Source organism: Saccostrea echinata, unplaced genomic scaffold (genome assembly GCF_033153115.1).
Source record: "Saccostrea echinata isolate AGI-Se365-2 ecotype Australia unplaced genomic scaffold, CSIRO_AGI_Sech_v1 ptg000054l, whole genome shotgun sequence".
Classification (NCBI taxonomy): domain Eukaryota; kingdom Metazoa; phylum Mollusca; class Bivalvia; order Ostreida; family Ostreidae; genus Saccostrea; species Saccostrea echinata.
In genome coordinates, this window is record NW_026889803.1 from 33,804,461 (window position 1) to 33,822,508 (window position 18,048).

Here is an 18,048-nt window from a genome sequence, read left to right on the forward strand (position 1 = left end):
GCTTTCAAACTCCCCTCTTCTATTTTTCTCAATAAGAAAGCTTCGGAAAAGATTTACCAACCTCTTTATTGTTTGTTTGCTACTCAAAAAGTCCTTTATCGTCTAAAGTTTACACTCGCAAGGATGTTTCGTCTGTCGTTTATTGTTTTCAAGTAAGCTAAATCGGATACAAGCTTTTATTGACGTCGTTTATTCGGCTTCTTTCAAACGCACAACTGACGCTTTGAGAATTCTACGGTGAACCGTACGCGCATGATTTGAACGCATGTGACATTTTCGTAATGTTACCCGTTGTCAAGTGTGTTGCTAACGCTGAGGGTAACATTACGGATTGTTAAATGCGTCTAAACCAATCAGATTTTAGTATTTAACATGAAAATATAATAAATGTACATGCACTACAAGGAATAGTATAACTAGTAAATAAGAACAAAACTAAACTAAACTGCAAAGTGTTTCAGAATTTTTTATATTCTTAAGATTGGTGTGGGGGTTAGATTAGATCTACTTGTATGTTTGACCGTTAATGTACCCAATCCACTAATTTTTGATACTAGACAAGAGGGATGATTAACCCTACCAAGTTTTGCCTTCAAATACAAAAAAAATGTAGGTATTATTTTAAGCTCAACTGAGCAAATTATTCCCTCTAGAGAGGTGTTGTGGTCATAGAGGGGTCAAAGTTTAAATTGAAATATACAAGAAAAGTTTTCTCAAAAACTTTCTTTCAGAGCATCAATTGAAAATCAAGTATTCCCATACAGGACATTTTAAATTGTTCTTAAAATTATCCCGCGTTGGTTCGGGGGGTAATGGGGCATGAAAGAGGGTGAGTTTTACATAATATGTAGACCTTTCGTGAAAAAAAATCGAAGATATCAATAATTCGTAATAATTATTGAAAACGTGTTATAAGCTTGAGGTCATAATAAGGAGTTTTGATTAGACCTTTATTTGTCAGGACAAATTGCAATAAACATAAAATTATAGCACTGGAACTTCACCTTTTGAGTGTATATAAAGGTGTGAAACAATCTGACAAACGTTTCTAAATGATCTCCATTTAAGTTCCTTTCCTTTAGACCTAGTTTTACTCATCCTGAACCATAGATGGTCCTTTTACAGTTTTCCTGTGATGTAGAAATCTGATATTGTAGTACAGGCATTTTCCTCTATAGTTCTCTTGGCCAATCTTCCTGAATAGTGCACATTATGAGAAAGAAATTTACAACGTACAAGATTGCTATCATCAATGAAAAATATATGACCATGTCAACAACAAAATAATTTATTATGAGTAAAGATATGTTTAAAAATATGTCTTATAAAATTATACCACAATTGAATAAGATATAAAATTTAATGTTTATCATTGCACAGTAAAAGTCTGAGTCATCGGTCTGTTTTAGCATTAAAAATGTCACTCTCCTCTGATTCGGAGTCATCAGCTCTCAACATTTCCATAGTCTCCTCCCTGGAAAGTCTACTTTCATTTTTACTGCTGCCACGAGCTATAAGAAGAAAATAGAAACTAAACCATGCAGATTTGATTTGCTGGGTATCGGACATAGTAAGATATACAATGAAACACTCTTTTAAACAAAAGGCCAGGGGGACGGAGGATTTTGCTTCGTTATAAGCGTACATGTAATTCTTTATATATAAATTTATAAAACGAAGTGATTTTCATTCCCATGAATTTAAGATCAATTTACAATAAATCTTAAATTCAAGGGAATGAAAATCACTTCGTTGTAAGCATCAATTCATTATAAGTGGGTTCACTATAGTTTACTGTAATCAAAAGGATTGGGGTTCAAATGTCAAGAAAAAAGCCATCAAAAGTCAATTTTATTTTTTTCTGGATGCAGTATTAATACTTTGAAGTGGGTTTAAAATTTTATTTTAATTGTAATGTATATCAATTGTAATTTGTAAAATCCTGCTGAACATAAATGGTCTAAAGGAATAAATTTTGTAGTCAGCATTTCTTTTGACTCAAATCTACTACTGGCTTCATTTTGATGGGTTCTATTTACAGAATCTTACCATTAACAGCTTTGACAATGACGTGAATTGAGATCCCAGATAAGCAAACAATAAGACCGATTCCGTTAATGAAATTCATCCTATCTCCATTGACGCTAGCAGCTAAGTACAGAGTGCAAACTTCCTACAATGACAAAATATAATTTCTCCACTAAAAATAAAGAAAAATATTGCTATATGTAAAAGACAATTTTAGAAAAAAAAATTTTAATTTGCATGTTTTTCATGCCAGTTTTAGGAAATTTCTCAAAAGAAAGAAAAGTAAGTAAGAAAGGACAAGCTGTTTATTTGAACATACAGTATATTAAAATAATTTATTGATTTACATCACTATCTAAAATATTTACATCACAAGTGATAAAATAAAAGCATAGAATATTTTTTGAAATACTACTAACACGTTATTTTAGGATCGTTGTCTACACAGTACTAGAAGCATCTTTGAGCTAAAATTATTTTCTTCAGTTTATATTCTAACCATCGCATTCATTAGATTAATAAAATTAATCTTTGGTACCTCCCTCAGCCCTTTTCCCATTACATGTAGATCAAATACTGCCATATACTGAAAAGGGGAATAACTCGTTTTTCTAATTATAATTATTCCCTTTTTCACCATTGATCTCATGCTTTAGAACACTATATTATTTGACAGGTCATCTTTAAAATGTTTCGCTCTGCCCCAACTCAATGATATAAAAATTGGGTTGGTAGGTAGATAAGGATTTCTTTTTCAAGATTAATTGAAATTGTAGGTAATAATGAAATAAAATTAGTTGTTGACGAGATCCAAAAATTCCGGAATTAAAAAAGAAAAAGGTTCCTGGAAGTTTAAAAAAAGTTTTGAGTCAGTCCGTTTATAGTCATTCCATTGAGAAAGGGCACACAGTCAATTTTTTAAAGATAGCCTAATAAACTTTACAAAACTTTATTCAGAACTATTTTTTCAAAAGTTTATTTTTAAAGTATTGTTACATCAAGAAATATATTGTTATCTACTATCTAGAAACTTGTTTATGGAAAATGAAAGATAACTCTTTCTTTAAAAAAAAAGGCTTAATACTACAGATTTTTTTTGAGGGGAAGGGTGGGGGGCTTACCTTAAATATGCCTGCTATTGAAAGAGTCAAGCTTGATGTATTGGCTAATAACAGAAATTCACTGAATTCCAAAAAGAAAGCAATAAAAGCTCCTAGAAATACTAGTCCTAGATTTCTAATGATGAGTGATGGGTCTGTGTAAGCAAAAAAGTCTTCTTTAGTACTCAGCTTAATCCCTGAAAGAAAAAAAAAATTCAAAGTTAAGAACTACATTGAAATAGTTAACAGAGTACTGTGGAATCATTAGATTTTGTGGTGGTTCAATGTTCGTGGAATTCGTGGGTACCTCTCATCCACAAATTAACACCCTCTACGAATTAACAAATTATTGTTTCAAAGACATTTCCTTTTGTAGGTATAAGAGAACACACAAAATTACATCCCAACAAACCGGTAAAATTTAAGCAATCCACGAAATTGGCCCCCAAAATTTTAATGATTCCACAGTAGAAGGCACACATTCAGACAACACACAAACTTCACATTGCAAAGTATTCTGATGAAAGAAGCTGACTTAGAGGTATAGACTGTAGATTGATTGCATGTTTATAAACGTTAAATGATTGCGAAATCTTCACCATTCAGATAATTGTTCCGTTTTTTTTTTGTTTTTTTTTGGTTGTTATTCTCAGTTATTACTTTTTGCATGTTTACCACTGAACTGTTCCCCAGGTATTCCCTATATTTGAACAATTATTTCTTTAACTTGCATTACAGACTCATACCAAATAAGATCAATGAGTTCAAGTACACCTGCAGTAAAAAGTTCTTGCATGAAACACAATGTCTCAACTTCTCAAGCAATTAATTCTGAGCAATGACACAAAAATTTAACACATACTTTATCGTTTTGCTTTAAGTACATGAATTTTACTAGGGCCTTTGGGTGTGAGAATGTTCCAAAGTAACTTTTTGAGAAATTCAATATGTACAGATATTTAGCAATAAAATCCTTACTAGGGTCTGGATGCGTATGACCCTCTTGCTGAATCCATTCATGCAACAAATAACAAATGTAAATAATAACTTCTTATATGGCCTCTGAAGGGGAAATTTTTCGTAGCTCCTTCATATTTACACTCTTCACTATTTACAGTAGATGTGTTAACAAGGAAAATCCCAGAGTGTGTCTACACCCCCACCGCCAGCAAGATCCACCATTCCAATAAATAGCAACAGATTATCTCAAGTACTGTGTTCTTTTTCTGGTTTACTTACCTTCAAAATAAACAGACAATGGAAGTAGCCCTATCATCATCCAGGGCTGAATATGATACATCAAATCCAGGGGATTATGTAAACCTGGAGAGAAATTAAACAACGTAATTAAAGTTTGATATTAATCTTAGTTAATCTACACTAGTACTGCTTACCAGTGAATAAAGAAGGGCACAACATTGTGGTTCATCAATCCTTCTATGTGAAATAGGAATTCAATGTAACATGCACATTGATGGGTTATTTTTATTTTACTTTATGCAATAAATCAGATTTCAAACTGTAGTTCATTTATATTAAAACCTAAATCAAAATGATTTCCATCAAACATTTTGTGTGTAAAAGGTCACAAATACTTGATAAAACCTCATTTTCATCATCAAATTTTCCAACAGATGCATTCAGTTAATTATCTTAAAAAACACATCTTTGAAATAAAAAAATGAAATATTAAATATTCAGAAAAATTTTTCACCGGTACATTTTTACTATACCTAATTTCTCTTTCTGTGTGACAAGTTGAGCAAGAGTCCACCTGAGGCCGGATAACAGGGAAGCAGAGAGGACCATAATGAAGCCCTTCATGTTGAACTGCGTAGAGTGGAATGTGAACATGAACAACCCACCAGCTATAAATAGCACCACGAAGACCAAAACCAGCCTCTGTTTTAATGTAGAAAATGATTACTTGTATGTCATATTAATCCTCATCTGGTATTGTAAAATGCTTGGCATCAAAAGATCATTTCAGCCAAGAACAGGTTCAGTTAACAATGAGGATTTACAATAATTTGTTACTTACTAGTAGTTAATCAATGTTTTGAATGTGCTGTACAATAAAATTCTATACTTCTCCATGTACTACTAGTTTACACATTGACTTTAATTCTTATTGGAACATATTAAAGTACAAGCTATAAATTCAGGGAGTTTATAACCCCCTCCCCCCTTCAAGGACAGAATAAGTGGGAAGAAAAACTAATAAATTTGTAACCTTGACCTTTGACCCTTTATCTCAAAATCAGTATGCATTTATCATGTTCTCTGTGAGCTTTTACAATGTTTTTAACAAAAAAAAGACAGTATTGAAGTGAATCTGAAAACCATTTCATACCATACATGAATTTATGTTCTTGACCTTAGAACTTTTCTACGTTAGAGTTATCACCTTAACTTTCATTGCAAAAAGCTCATAGAAAATTAAATTTGTCAACTGGAAACCATTTATGCAATATATGAATATCTGATCTTGGCCTTTGACTTTTTGAACTCATATATGTCTTCTGTAAGTCATAGGGAGTTATAAAATTACATGGCAAAAAGAAAAGTGGGGGAAAAAATAGAGTAAAATTACAGTGTAAAGAAACAAAATTAAATAAATATACTTACAGGCTTCTCTAGTCTGAACAATAAAGAAAATCCTAAAATAAATATCACAGCTGTAGATTTGGTCATGGTATATCTACAAAATAAGACTAAATTATGAAACAATTGTACTGCAAGTACATGTATATAACAGATTAACATAAATAAGAGGGGTGATCAAAAAGTTCACGAACTATCTCTTTATTTACAAAACCACAATTCAGATCAGAATGAAATTTGGCACACATATAGTCATACACATATTCTATAAATAGCAGGTGTTGTATGTTTTGCTCCGTGTTTGTGACGTCACAATGTGAAAATGATGTTAATAAGTAGGTCACTTGTGACAAAAAATGGTTGACTCAGTCGTACTCGAGCAATGAACGGCTGTAAAGTTTAACATATATCTTAGAAATTCCTTTGCAGTAGAATACGATACTGTAGATTCCTAAATATATGTGAGGAGTTAATTATTGCATAATTACGCAAGAAGCACTACTCGTGAAATAAAATTACTCGCTTTTATTTTTATGGTGCTTTAATGTATGTAAAATCCCTACATAAATCACCCATTCGCGAATAATTGTTCTCGCGATTTGACGCCCTTGGGCCATTTCGCGATATTAAGTACTCACATAAAATAAGGAATCTACAGTAATTTGTACAAGGTTTATGAAGACAAAAGACTTACCAGAAATTCAATCATTTATTGGATTGATTGTTTTAGTGAAGGCAGGGGGATGGCTAAAAATTATGTTTGTTCTGTTGCCCAGCGAAAGCAAGCCGTGAGAAAAGATGTGTCCTTATTTGAGCAATTTGTTATGAAAAATCGCCAAGTTACAATTAGAAAAATAGTTGAATATCTTAACAATAATATAATTATTAAATCCCTAAAATATTGTTTACTTTAGACTTTAAACACATGAAATATGATAAAAAGAGGTCGTCCATATACTTTATCCACATTGGATGAACGACGCTTCTGAGACAGAGGACTCGGGTTTTGATGATCATCATGCTAATTCTGGGAAGGGATGTCCTTTTCCACCCACCCTATTGCCGAAATTTGCCCATTTCTGACAGATGGACTGTTCTTGTTATAAAAAATAACTTGCATGTAAAGAAATATAAGACTCGAAAAAATCTTTTAGCTTCTGTGAACAGAACGCCACGGAGCATGTCACGTGACAGCCTGGATCACGTGATTCGCGCATGGGCAGAACAATGGCAGATTTGCATTATAATCGGAGAGGACCACTTTAATAAATAATGAGCACTAAAACTTCATTTTATATCTTTTAAGGAAGTAATTCAATTAGTTCGCGAACTTTTTGATCAACCCTCGTATATGCAAATATTACTTTAACAATAAAACTTTAATTTATTCTTTAAAATACAATCCCTAGCTTCTGTAGTTCTCCATATGACAATTCTACTAATCAGTCTTTAACAAAATTTCACTGAGTTAAGACACCTGTTGGCTTAGCTGCAATAATGTAGCCCTCTCCCTTTTTTTTTTTTTTTTTTTTTTTTTGGGAGAGGTCCAGAAAATATCAGATAAAAAAAATCGGAGAGGGCTACATTATTGCAGCTACTGTTGGCTGTGCACGTTTTTCTATAAATTTAATCAGTCCTCCTTAAATCAATGTTATATGCAAAAACATTCAGATTTTTTTTTTTCTTCACAGAAGTGAAAGTATTAATTGACAAGTAGAAAATGTAAGGCCTTGCATTTCCATTTTTAGTTAGGTCTAGAAAAATGGTCTCCAATTAAGATATAAGTTCCAAATCCCACCTACTACATACAACATCTTAATTAAAACTGCTCATTTAGCGCTCTCATTTGTGACTGAACTGAAATTCTGAGAGCCCATTGTTTATATATGCACAAAGTCTGAGCAGAACATTTTGTTACTGTAAACCAACTTTTATTCATGTGCAAGAAATATCCACGAATGTCGCGACCCTCTTTAACTCCCGAATATTAATCGCTGTGAACCATTTAATTTGCTTTGTATTTGTAGGGAATGTTTCCTCAGTCGCGAAAATTAATCGTCGCGGATTGATTTTACTGATGGACTAATTAGACTAATTGCGAATAACAGATGACGCAAATAATAGTTGGTTTACAGTATTCTCACAAGAATTTAAAGAGTTTCTCTTTAGAAATAAAAATTGACTGTTGAAGAATATTGCATTCAATTTGATACTTACAAAGAAATTGTAATAAATTCAAAACTCCAGTTTGATAATGCAATATCCAGAATGCTGGCAATGCCTATGAAAATGAGATGATAACATTGTATGCACAGTAAATATGGTGAAACATAAACTTGATAAGAGCACTCTGCAGAATTAAAAAAAAAAATTACCTATACTTTTAAGGTATGAACGAATTTTTAAATTCTTACCTGTTGGGGCTATTTTTTTCAAATTTTCACCCCAGGGAAGTAGAACTCTGTCCTCTTTCAAGTAAATGGACAACAGAGTTCTTAGGAATGCTGATATCATGAATTTCACAACCAGGTGAGCCATTGTAAGTGAAAGTGGTATTTCAAAATGCTGAAAAATAAAACATTTAATATTGAGGACTTGATTAAGATATGACAGTCATACCCCCCCCCCCCCCAACACACACACTCACACACACAACTCCTCCATTTTATTTGTTAAAATATATATATCTACCTCATTAGTTATATATTCCAATATATTTTTGTCATTTATACTAGTTCTTAGTATTCTATTCTGACTGTGCATCAAATCCAACAATTCCATTCAATGGTTCAGTTTTCTGATTCCACTACAGTCACTAATTCTCAGAGCTGTACATGACGTAAGACTGATGTCTTTATGTAATCAATTTTCTCTATCAGCAATCCATTTTTCCAAAGCAGTTACAAACTTCAAATTTTTAAAATATTCATTTACATGATTAACAATTTTTTTTATACTGCTCATTTTATACAAAGATTTTAATAAATTAATTGTCATTGTATGCTTATCAAATAAATTAACAGGCATGTAAAGTTTTATTTTTTTTAATTTTAATTAACTGATATGGATGGATGATTATATGAAAGTAAATAATTAAAAGAGAGACATTTTTATATAAAATAGATATCTAAAGATAGTTTGACACTGAGACAATACTGATTTCTTTTCTAAAGATGACAAAAAACTAGCTGGATTATCAATATCGGGCAAGTTATGATGAAAAAATATTTTTAAAAATCTTATTGTACCTGTATATTGAATTGCATGAAAACAAGTACAACACAGAAGTAAATTTGGCATAAAGGCAGGGTTTTTTTTTTAATAATTCTATAGATATATATATATATATATATACAGGACTCTGGCATCCAGTCAAATCCTAACCTGACCAACCAACCAAGTCAACTTGAACCCCACACACTAACTCGTAACCAAACTGCAAAGTCAACTCATAACCCAGACTTGGTTATGAATGCACTCTTGCTTTTTGAGAGGAGTTTTACCCTAGGCAAAGACAAAATTTGAATTTTACGTAACCTGCTTTGTGCACAGTTGAGAGTTAATTGACTCTAAGGTTTCAAAGTGTTTTATATTTTCATGTACTAGCCCAAGATTTTAATAAAAACAAAGTTGGAAAAATAGTTTTATGTTTCTAATGTAACTAATGTAATTGTTACAGTAAATAAAATATACATGCATAAAATATAACACAATATAGGACAGGTATGCATGTAGTACCAAGGGGTGCGAAGGGGAAGGGCTGTTTTTCAGTGTTCATGATGGTGAATTTCCTCTAAAGCCCCCCCCCCCCCTTCAAAAAAATCACACATACACAAAGTTTTCCCTTCTGGAAAAAGTTTTTTAAGTTTTGATTTTTAAGGCATTTTCTTTTGGCTGGGCTGCACTTTAAAAAATGAAGCATCGTCTCTGCAGGAATGTCACACCATGGTCAGTGGACTGGTGAACAATGAGAATGACAATGAGAATGAGCATTAGTTTTTTTGCATTTTGGTTATGAGTTGACATATACAAAGGGATCAAGTAGACTTGGTTACAAGTTGGTCAGGTTATAAGTTGTCCAGAAACCCAGGAATCTGTCTGACAGATAAAAGAAGCATCTACTACTCAATCTAATCTATTGGTGATCTCCACCAAGATTACTACTCAATCTAGTGCCCATGCTGATTTGCAGCTATGTAACTTGTTGACGTATCAATTTGAAAACATGGAAATTCATTTAAAAATGAATTGTAAGTGCTTAAATCCTTAACTATTCCATACTTAAGTATGCATGTTGTTTCAATAAAGAGTCAAACTTACCCTTATAAATCTCTGATTGTAGAAAGTAAGTCCAATGGAAAATGTGTAGAAAAATATTACCAAACAAAACGTCTTGACAGCAGTAACCAGAAAACCAAATGAACACAAAGACTGCTTCACTTCCCTAGCCCTTGGCTCAATTGCATGTTCAATTTCATGAAGTGTGTCTATTGGCCTTCTTTTAAACTTGGCCATATTTCTTGGTTTTTATATCTGCTTCAAATGTAAATATACATGTATGATACACCAAAGGACTTCATATAAAGAATAAAGCTATTTATAAAACTTCTTTATATGTATATAAAACTGTGTAAATGAATTTAAATGAATGATAAACTGCTGGTAATAATTGTATCCTATATAAATTTTAATCTGTAATTACAGGGACCTATATACTCAGATACTAGTATATAGGTTCCTGATAATTATAAAAGAAAACATACCTTTTGCTATGCCATCATTATCTTTACAAACTGTAAAATTAACAGAAAATTATCCATTAATCATAAACAAAAAATATAATTATAGTTTCTATGCTAAGTTAACATTTCAGCTGGCCAACGCAGCTACGTGTCAGGTGTTACCGAGGAAATTCGAACTGCGCGAAATCGAGTCACGTAAACAACACGGAAATAAAAATCGATGACTATCACAACTCGGATTTACTTCATGATCAAACCTTTATATGGAGTAAATGTATAAAGCTGAGTTGTGACACCTGTCTTCTTTTCAGTTTACACATCTGTTACACGATACAAGCGAGCTTTCATCCCCAAGGCCTATTTTTAAAATCACTAAAAGTCAACCATTAACGGTTAGAGATCCGGAACGAAGTTGGTGCTAATTATTGATATCAACAGGTATACACACATGTACATATTAATAAATCAAGACCAAGTATCTGTGGATTTATGTTCAGCATATTCATTTTTTTTTTCAGTCAAAACCACAATCACTGACCAGTACAAGAGGTTCACACAGTCATATATAATTATTGGTGTTTCTGAGGTCAATAACATGATTTAGCAACCTGAGGAGTACAAATACACCGAGCCCGAAGGGTTCCCCTGCACCCCTCAACCATCCCCATCCCAAATTATCGTATTGAGGTCAATACGATGATTTAGCCACCTGAGGAGTACAATATTCACCGAGCCCGAAGGTGGCTAAATCATCGTATTGACCTCAAAAACACCAATAATTGTTTTATTATATATGATTCAATGATTACATGTAAATGATACAAACTAATTTTAAAAGCAGTTCATACCATCTTACTTGTTTACATTTGCTGAAGTCCCAGCCAAATGCAATGAGAGAAGAGGGTTAAATAAACATTACCAGTCATATTAATTTGGAATGTTTTAAATCTACTTTTAATAGTTGCTATGAAAAAAATAATGTCAGGCTCTTTTATAGGATAGATTTTGAACAGGGGGGGGGGGGGATTATCAGGGAAAATTACAGCTGAAAAAAAATCTTTGACTAGCCCTATGCGCGTATCTAGAGGGGGTGGGGTGGGGGGGTCCGGACACCCCCCGGAATTTGCAGAACACTGAAGCAAATAAAAAATGACCCCCCCCCCCCGAAAACGTGGACCCACAATCACCACCACGAAATAGGTTTGTTTTCACCTTTAGGAAATGAATTTAGTTTTTTAGTTTTTTTTTTTTTTTTTGTTTTTTGTTTTTGTTTGGGTTTTTTTTGTTTGTTTTTTTTTTTGTTTGTTTGTTTGTTTGTTTGTTTGTTTGTTTTTTTTTTTTGCTTGTCAAGAAATTTCTGGGTAGGAATTTTTTTCGAATGGGGTGGACCCCCCCCCCCCCCCGTGGAAAAAAATTACTGGATCCGCGCCTGCTAGCCTTCATGAAAAGAGAATTCTCTTAACTTCAAATTTCGTTTTATGGGGGATTAAGGTCCATTAGTGGGGACCAGTCTTTCAATAAATATTTTTAGTCTAAATTAAAAGTGGAAATTTACGTTCAAAAAATGTTTTTGGGGGGAGGTTCCCTGCACCCCCAACCACCCCCATTCCAAATTTATATTCCCTATGTTATGTCCACCTGAGTGGAAGTCGGTAGCAAGTGAAATAACTTTCCAAAACAATTTGTATCAAGTTGGAATTTCCAGATCTATTTTTAGGCCAATGTAGAGAAAATAAATCCTTTTATTATACCTCTGTGAATTTTTTCTATATAAAAATATGACAAATAAACCTGCTATTTTTTCTAAACAACCCCTACTGTGGAATAGTTTTTGTGCTATTTGCCCATGGTGAAATAGTCATTAAACTATTCACCGGCAGTATTCCATTTCCCTCATTTTTCATCTCAAAACTATCTGGTTTGTGGTATTGTGACGTATCCGGTTTCTGACGTAACAAAAGTAAAGTCGACTTCGGTACAATAAAACACCTATTTACTGACTATTCGGACAATAGCAAGTTTACAGTTTACCGTCCCCCTCGACAGCAACTATTTCCCTCGGCTGCGCCTCGGGAAATAGTTGCTGTCTTGGGGGACGATAAACTTGCTATTGTCCTCATAGCCAGTAAATAGGTGTATAATATTCACCTGAAAGGTCACGTGCAGGTGAATATAATGTAGTAATTTTTCTACAAGTTGGATCTCAGCCAATCAGAGAGATAGGAATTATCTCATACAACATTAGAACATACAATCAGTTAATTTTGAGGTCTCAGAAAGAACAGACATGCAGTTTTGAAAGTTTTCTTAATAAATATTTGACAAAGATTTTTGTATTGAGTTCATTAAACTTAAAAGTTTAGGACTTTTTACAAAACCTTTTTAGAAAAGTATTTTCTGTTGTTCTTACTTATATTCAATAATAATTATGATATTTCTATCTGAAAATTTAATTAAAAATTACTCAAGGAAATTTTCCTTACCTGTAAATGTATGCACATCATAAATGACAAAGAAAATTTTTTGCGTTCAGTATTAAACTAAACGATTCCCCTTGATTTACTTTCACAGTGGTGTTTGAGTGTTAGAGTGTGAGAAAATATGGATTTTTTGAACTTGCAGACCTGCAGTGAGGGTTTTAAGGAGGCACGCAATCCACTAACATCTGGACTCTCGATAGTCTATGATTGGAGCCGTTCATAGGCCCCTGTCCCAATTAAACGTACCTTTTTTTCTCAACTGAATGTGTAATTTTCCCAATAGCCATTACCTTCCAATATTCAAAAAAAAAAAAAAAAAAAACGGTTTGGATACGTAATAACCAAACTTGCTTATCATGTTCCTGTTTATTGCAAAAGAAAATAAGGAGTTGATAACAAACACCAGAAACCCAAAATATTGTGAGTTTTTATGTATAATGACTTCCCCCAAAATGGCGCTATTTCCCAATTTTAACGACCCTGGCCCCAGTCCCAAATAGTGATGTGAGAGCCCTGATGTAATGCCGAGAACAGGTAGTATAGCATTTAAAAGGATCAGTATTACTCTCCGTGTTTCATTAGTTCAAAAATCAACTGTTATTTTGTCACTCAGGACTTAAAGTCATGTCATTTATGAGCTCCCCGATATTAGCAGGGCTTATGCATGTAGTTGAGAGTAACATTGAAAATTTTCACCCCAAGAAAACCATTGTCAACCGAGGCGCATATTACAGTGAACCTTGCGCGCATAAATTCTGCACAGTCAATATTTCTGGAATATCACCCGTCATCAAGCAATGTTGACTGTTGCTATGCTGGAGGGCGTGGCTTCATTATTCAGTGGGTAGTAGTGTTTTTTAACAAATGTTTCTCGGCGAATCAGATTCAACTAATTAACATGAAAGTATAATATTTCAAATTGTCTTCCAAACACAATATGCAAAACTATGTTCACTCCCTTCCCACTTCAAAATATGGCAACAGCGAGATTTAACAATTTTAAGAGGAAAGCTGTAAATGTGGCGACAAACCGGGTTTTCTTTTGTGTGAACAGTAGTGGTATTTCTCACAAAAATCTTTTTAAAAAAACTTTCTATTCTGAAAAATGCAGGAGGTGTCATCCTAATATTATCAATATACCCTGTATGCAATATTTTGCATAAAAAATGACAAAATTCATCAGCTGGTATTTTTCTCACCAATGATCAAAATTCAAATAATATCCACATATATTTTAAGTACAATTGATCTGCAAAATAAAAAAAAAGTTCCCATCATGGAAACTGAATGTAGGAGAAGTTATCTGGACAAATGATGTACCCTATATGCAATATTTTGTCCAAAAAAAACTACATGGAAGTTCAACAGCTGGTATTTTTCTCATATCTAATCAGATATCCAAGTTATATGCAGCTCTCTGATATATGTACAATTAATGTGCAAAATAAAAAAAGTCCCCATCTTGAAAACTGCAGAAGTTATCTGGACAAATGGTGTACCCTATATGCAATATTTTGAAGGAGTAATCTGGACAAATGATGTATCCTTTAAATTGGCAGCCACCCGCCATTTTCACCATTTCTCCTAAGAAAACCCGGTTAAAAATGCAGGAATATTTTATATTAACATATTTATAGATCAACAGCTTGAGGGGAGACATAATAATTATTATAATACATGTACATAAATGGCAATTTGAAAATACTGTGTGTAATAATTAGTTTATACAACCCTCGATAATTATATTTCAATCTATGATTATCTATCCAGTCTTTACATTTAAGGTGAACGATGAGGATTTTTTGTATATAAATGGGCTTTAAAAATCTCACCCAAGGCAGCTCTCAACTACAGGGTAAACACGTTAACCAGAACAACGTAAGAAATTACATAGATCATCGGTAATTTGATCCAGATATCAGGGATGTTTTATCAATTCATTTGAACAGCGAGGGCTTGTAAAACACTGCCGTGCAATTAGAACTGCATTTGTTTTATAAACTATTTGTCATTGAAGAAAATAAATTTCTCAGTCATATTTTTTTGTAAAGATTAAATGAACAATATTCTGACATAAAAATACAAAATTTAAATGTTCGAAAACATTACAATCAGTTGTATCGATTTTAATTGTTATTTTCTCATTTGAAACTCTCTTTTGTGAAAAGAATCTTCTGGTTCGATAACTTTCAAAACCCTAAGCCAAAAAAGAGATAGGAAATTCACGAACTGGATATATGCCAGCTTGATATAGGTGGATTTTACCTGCCTTTTGATAGTCTACCCATTTTTCAAAGAGTCTCTTAAATGTCCAGATAGGTAGCGGGTTTATTTGAGTAATGTTTAATTTCAATATTGACTTTTTCATAGCTTTTAAACTATTTGACTGCTAATATGCAGTTCTGATAATAGCAACGACAAAGGGCACGAGACAAGTTTTATGCCTATATTGTACAAAATCGGAAAATTTTACTTCTGGGGAGGATCTGAGTACAATGGAGAAACCGAAATCAGAACTTTCTGACGAGGCGTGTATCGTTGAGTGCCAAATATGTTCGAAATGGGCAACCCGACCAAGATGTTTACCGTGCGTACATTCATTTTGTGAAACATGTTTACAATCGTACATTCAAAAGAAGGCTGAGGAGAAAACGCATCTCGGTTCCACAGATGAAGAAAAGTTGTTAACCTATTATCGATGCCCTGTTTGCAACCACAAGGTTAATATTGCGGATTCTGAAATTCCTTCAAGTGCCTGGCCTAAGTTACTTCCGTTGAACCGTCTGCTGATCACAGTTGCTGAGAAACTGTCACTTGAACGCGCCAAATTTTGTGATCCCTGTAAGAGAGGAGATGAAGAAAAGGAAGCCGTTTCTTGGTGCCGTGAGTGTGGTGAGGCATTATGTGATCAGTGTACAACTTATCATAAACGGGTCAAAATGTTAATGGACCATGCGGTTTTTTCCCTAGAAGAGATCCGCACACAACCCAGAAAAATTGCCGAAACTGAGGAAGTCTGTTATTTGCACCCTAGAAAAAACGTAGAAGCCATATGTCACAATCATGACAAGCTCTGCTGCATGGACTGCGTTGCATATGATCACAGTGAGTGCAAGAAAGTCATGCCAATAACAGATGCGGCGAAAGAAATCAAGGGAAGCAAAGCAATTACCAACTTAATTATCAAACTGAAGCAAATCGACAATCAAGCCGTTTCCGTAATAGAAAGTCGATCCGCTAACGTGGAAGAACTACAAAAGCAACAAGAAACAATTATATATGAAATTCAAAAACTAAGAGCAGAAATTGCAAAGCACTTAGAGGAATTGGAAGAACAATTTAGGCAGGATTTTTCAATCATGCACAAGGCCCTACTGGAAAAGTTAGACATTCAAAGTAGAGAATTTGGATACATCCATAAGGCCATAAACAATGGTCAAAAGGTACTAAACGTTTCCCTTTCCCATGGATCAAGTGAACATGTATATATCACTGCTCACAAACTGAAGAAGATTGGTGAGGAGCATGAAAAGTTCATCAAGACAGAAAGCAAACACATTTACCACCATGACTATAGACTAAAGCTCAGCGAAGTTGTAGAGGACTTAACTACAAAAATTCATTCCATTGCCAAAATAAACATTGATAGAATGCCTACAAACACAGTCCCAACATTTATGAAGGATATGGTTGCAACACATCTTGGGGATTTAAATGGAAAATCTCCATCTGACACATTTCATCCATGGTTTACGGATGGAATCTTCCTTCCAAACGGCAGTCTGGTACTTGCAGACTTTAAGAACAAGAAAATAAAGTGCTTTGACAATCAAGATGTACTGGTGTCTGAACTTGCATTGGACTACCAACCATGGGGTGTGGCTCTTTTTGAACCCAATGTCTTGGTGATCACTATGCCTGATCGACCTGAATTGAGATTTATAACAATTACAGATGACAACAAAATGGAACTTCGGGAAAACGCACTGGAGACCATAGCTGGATGCCATAGCATTCAGGTGGAAGACGACAAACTCACAATAGCGTGCTCGACGGAGGTTCGGGTTGCATCCAAAGAGGGTAAAGTGGAAAAAATCATTCAAATCAAAGATAGGGGCACACGTTATGCACATAGAACTTCGGATGGTACATTTTCCTACACAAATAAAAGTGCTCTAGTGTGTATTAAGGATAATGCTGAAGTCATGCATTACTCGGACAAGGAACTCCGTTCTCCACGTGGCTTTGCTGTGGATAGAGAGGGAAATTTCTACATATGTGGCATGGATTCTAACAATATTCATCAAGTGCGTCCTAGCGGTAGCCTAGTAAAGCTACTACTTCATTCAAAAAGTGGCATCAGAAATCCATACGCTATCGATTTTGAAGTCTCAACGAACCGATTTTTTGTCACCCAGATGGACTGTGAAATTGTTAAAATGTATCGACTGATTACAAACTGGTGATTGTCACTATAGACTGCTGTTATAATGTAAAGTTGATAAGTTATACATGCACTTACTCAGTTACTTACTTGCTTGCCTGTTTACTTACTTATGCCCACAGCCCCTTCTGGGCCATAAGCCACCGACAAGATTTCTCCATGCTGTCATCTCTTCCTGGCCTTTCCTCTCAAGCTCCTTCCAAGTGAGCCCTATTTTTTACACCTCTACCAGTTTTATTTGGGGGGGGGGGGTGTCTCTCTTTCTTCTCCCTTGGGGGTCCAAGCTAAGTTCCTGCCTCGTGACGTTGGTTGAGGGTTTACAGTTTGCTGGTTTATGTATGCTAGAAATCAGTGTTGTTGACGTTGTTTGATCATGGTATTTAAAGGATAATATATAGACACATGTTGACCAGGGTCTGAATTTTTATGTTGGTAATTGATGTCCTCCAAGTCTCGGCACCATACAGTAGGACTATATATTGATATGAGGGTAACATCTCTGTATCTCCAGACCTTTTTCAACTGTATGAAAATACATAATACCTTTCTGATTTCTCTTGTGATGTTCTGAGGTATTTCTTTTCAGTTTTCGTTTCCTCATATCTTGTTCCGTTGGAATTCACAGATGTTTTTCTTTTCTTTCCTCTCTT

The 18,048-nt window shown here is 34.0% G+C and overlaps 2 protein-coding genes across 3 annotated transcripts; one reads left to right on the forward strand and one right to left on the reverse strand.

Moving 5' to 3' along the window:
* Window positions 1–1,270: 1,270 nt before the first annotated feature.
* LOC133172719 (solute carrier family 35 member C2-like) lies at window positions 1,271–10,819 on the reverse strand. 2 transcript variants are annotated; one of them, XM_061307673.1, is made up of 11 exons: window positions 10,732–10,819; window positions 10,496–10,525; window positions 10,053–10,265; window positions 8,147–8,297; window positions 7,950–8,013; window positions 5,757–5,829; window positions 4,862–5,030; window positions 4,368–4,451; window positions 3,150–3,325; window positions 2,050–2,173; window positions 1,271–1,511 (listed from the first exon to the last, which is right to left on the reverse strand). In XM_061307673.1, exons 3-11 carry the CDS (start codon window positions 10,245–10,247, stop codon window positions 1,393–1,395), a joined length of 1,155 nt encoding a protein of 384 aa, XP_061163657.1. In that variant the 5' UTR covers window positions 10,248–10,265; window positions 10,496–10,525; window positions 10,732–10,819; the 3' UTR covers window positions 1,271–1,392. The 2 variants fall into 2 exon arrangements, with proteins under 2 accessions (XP_061163657.1, XP_061163658.1); XM_061307674.1 differs by having other exon boundaries at window positions 10,053–10,268.
* A 4,630-nt stretch (window positions 10,820–15,449) lies between these two features.
* LOC133206221 (uncharacterized) lies at window positions 15,450–17,555 on the forward strand. Its single transcript, XM_061342163.1, has one exon. It carries the CDS (start codon window positions 15,450–15,452, stop codon window positions 17,418–17,420), a length of 1,971 nt encoding a protein of 656 aa, XP_061198147.1. The 3' UTR covers window positions 17,421–17,555.
* The last annotated feature ends 493 nt before the right edge of the window (window positions 17,556–18,048 follow it).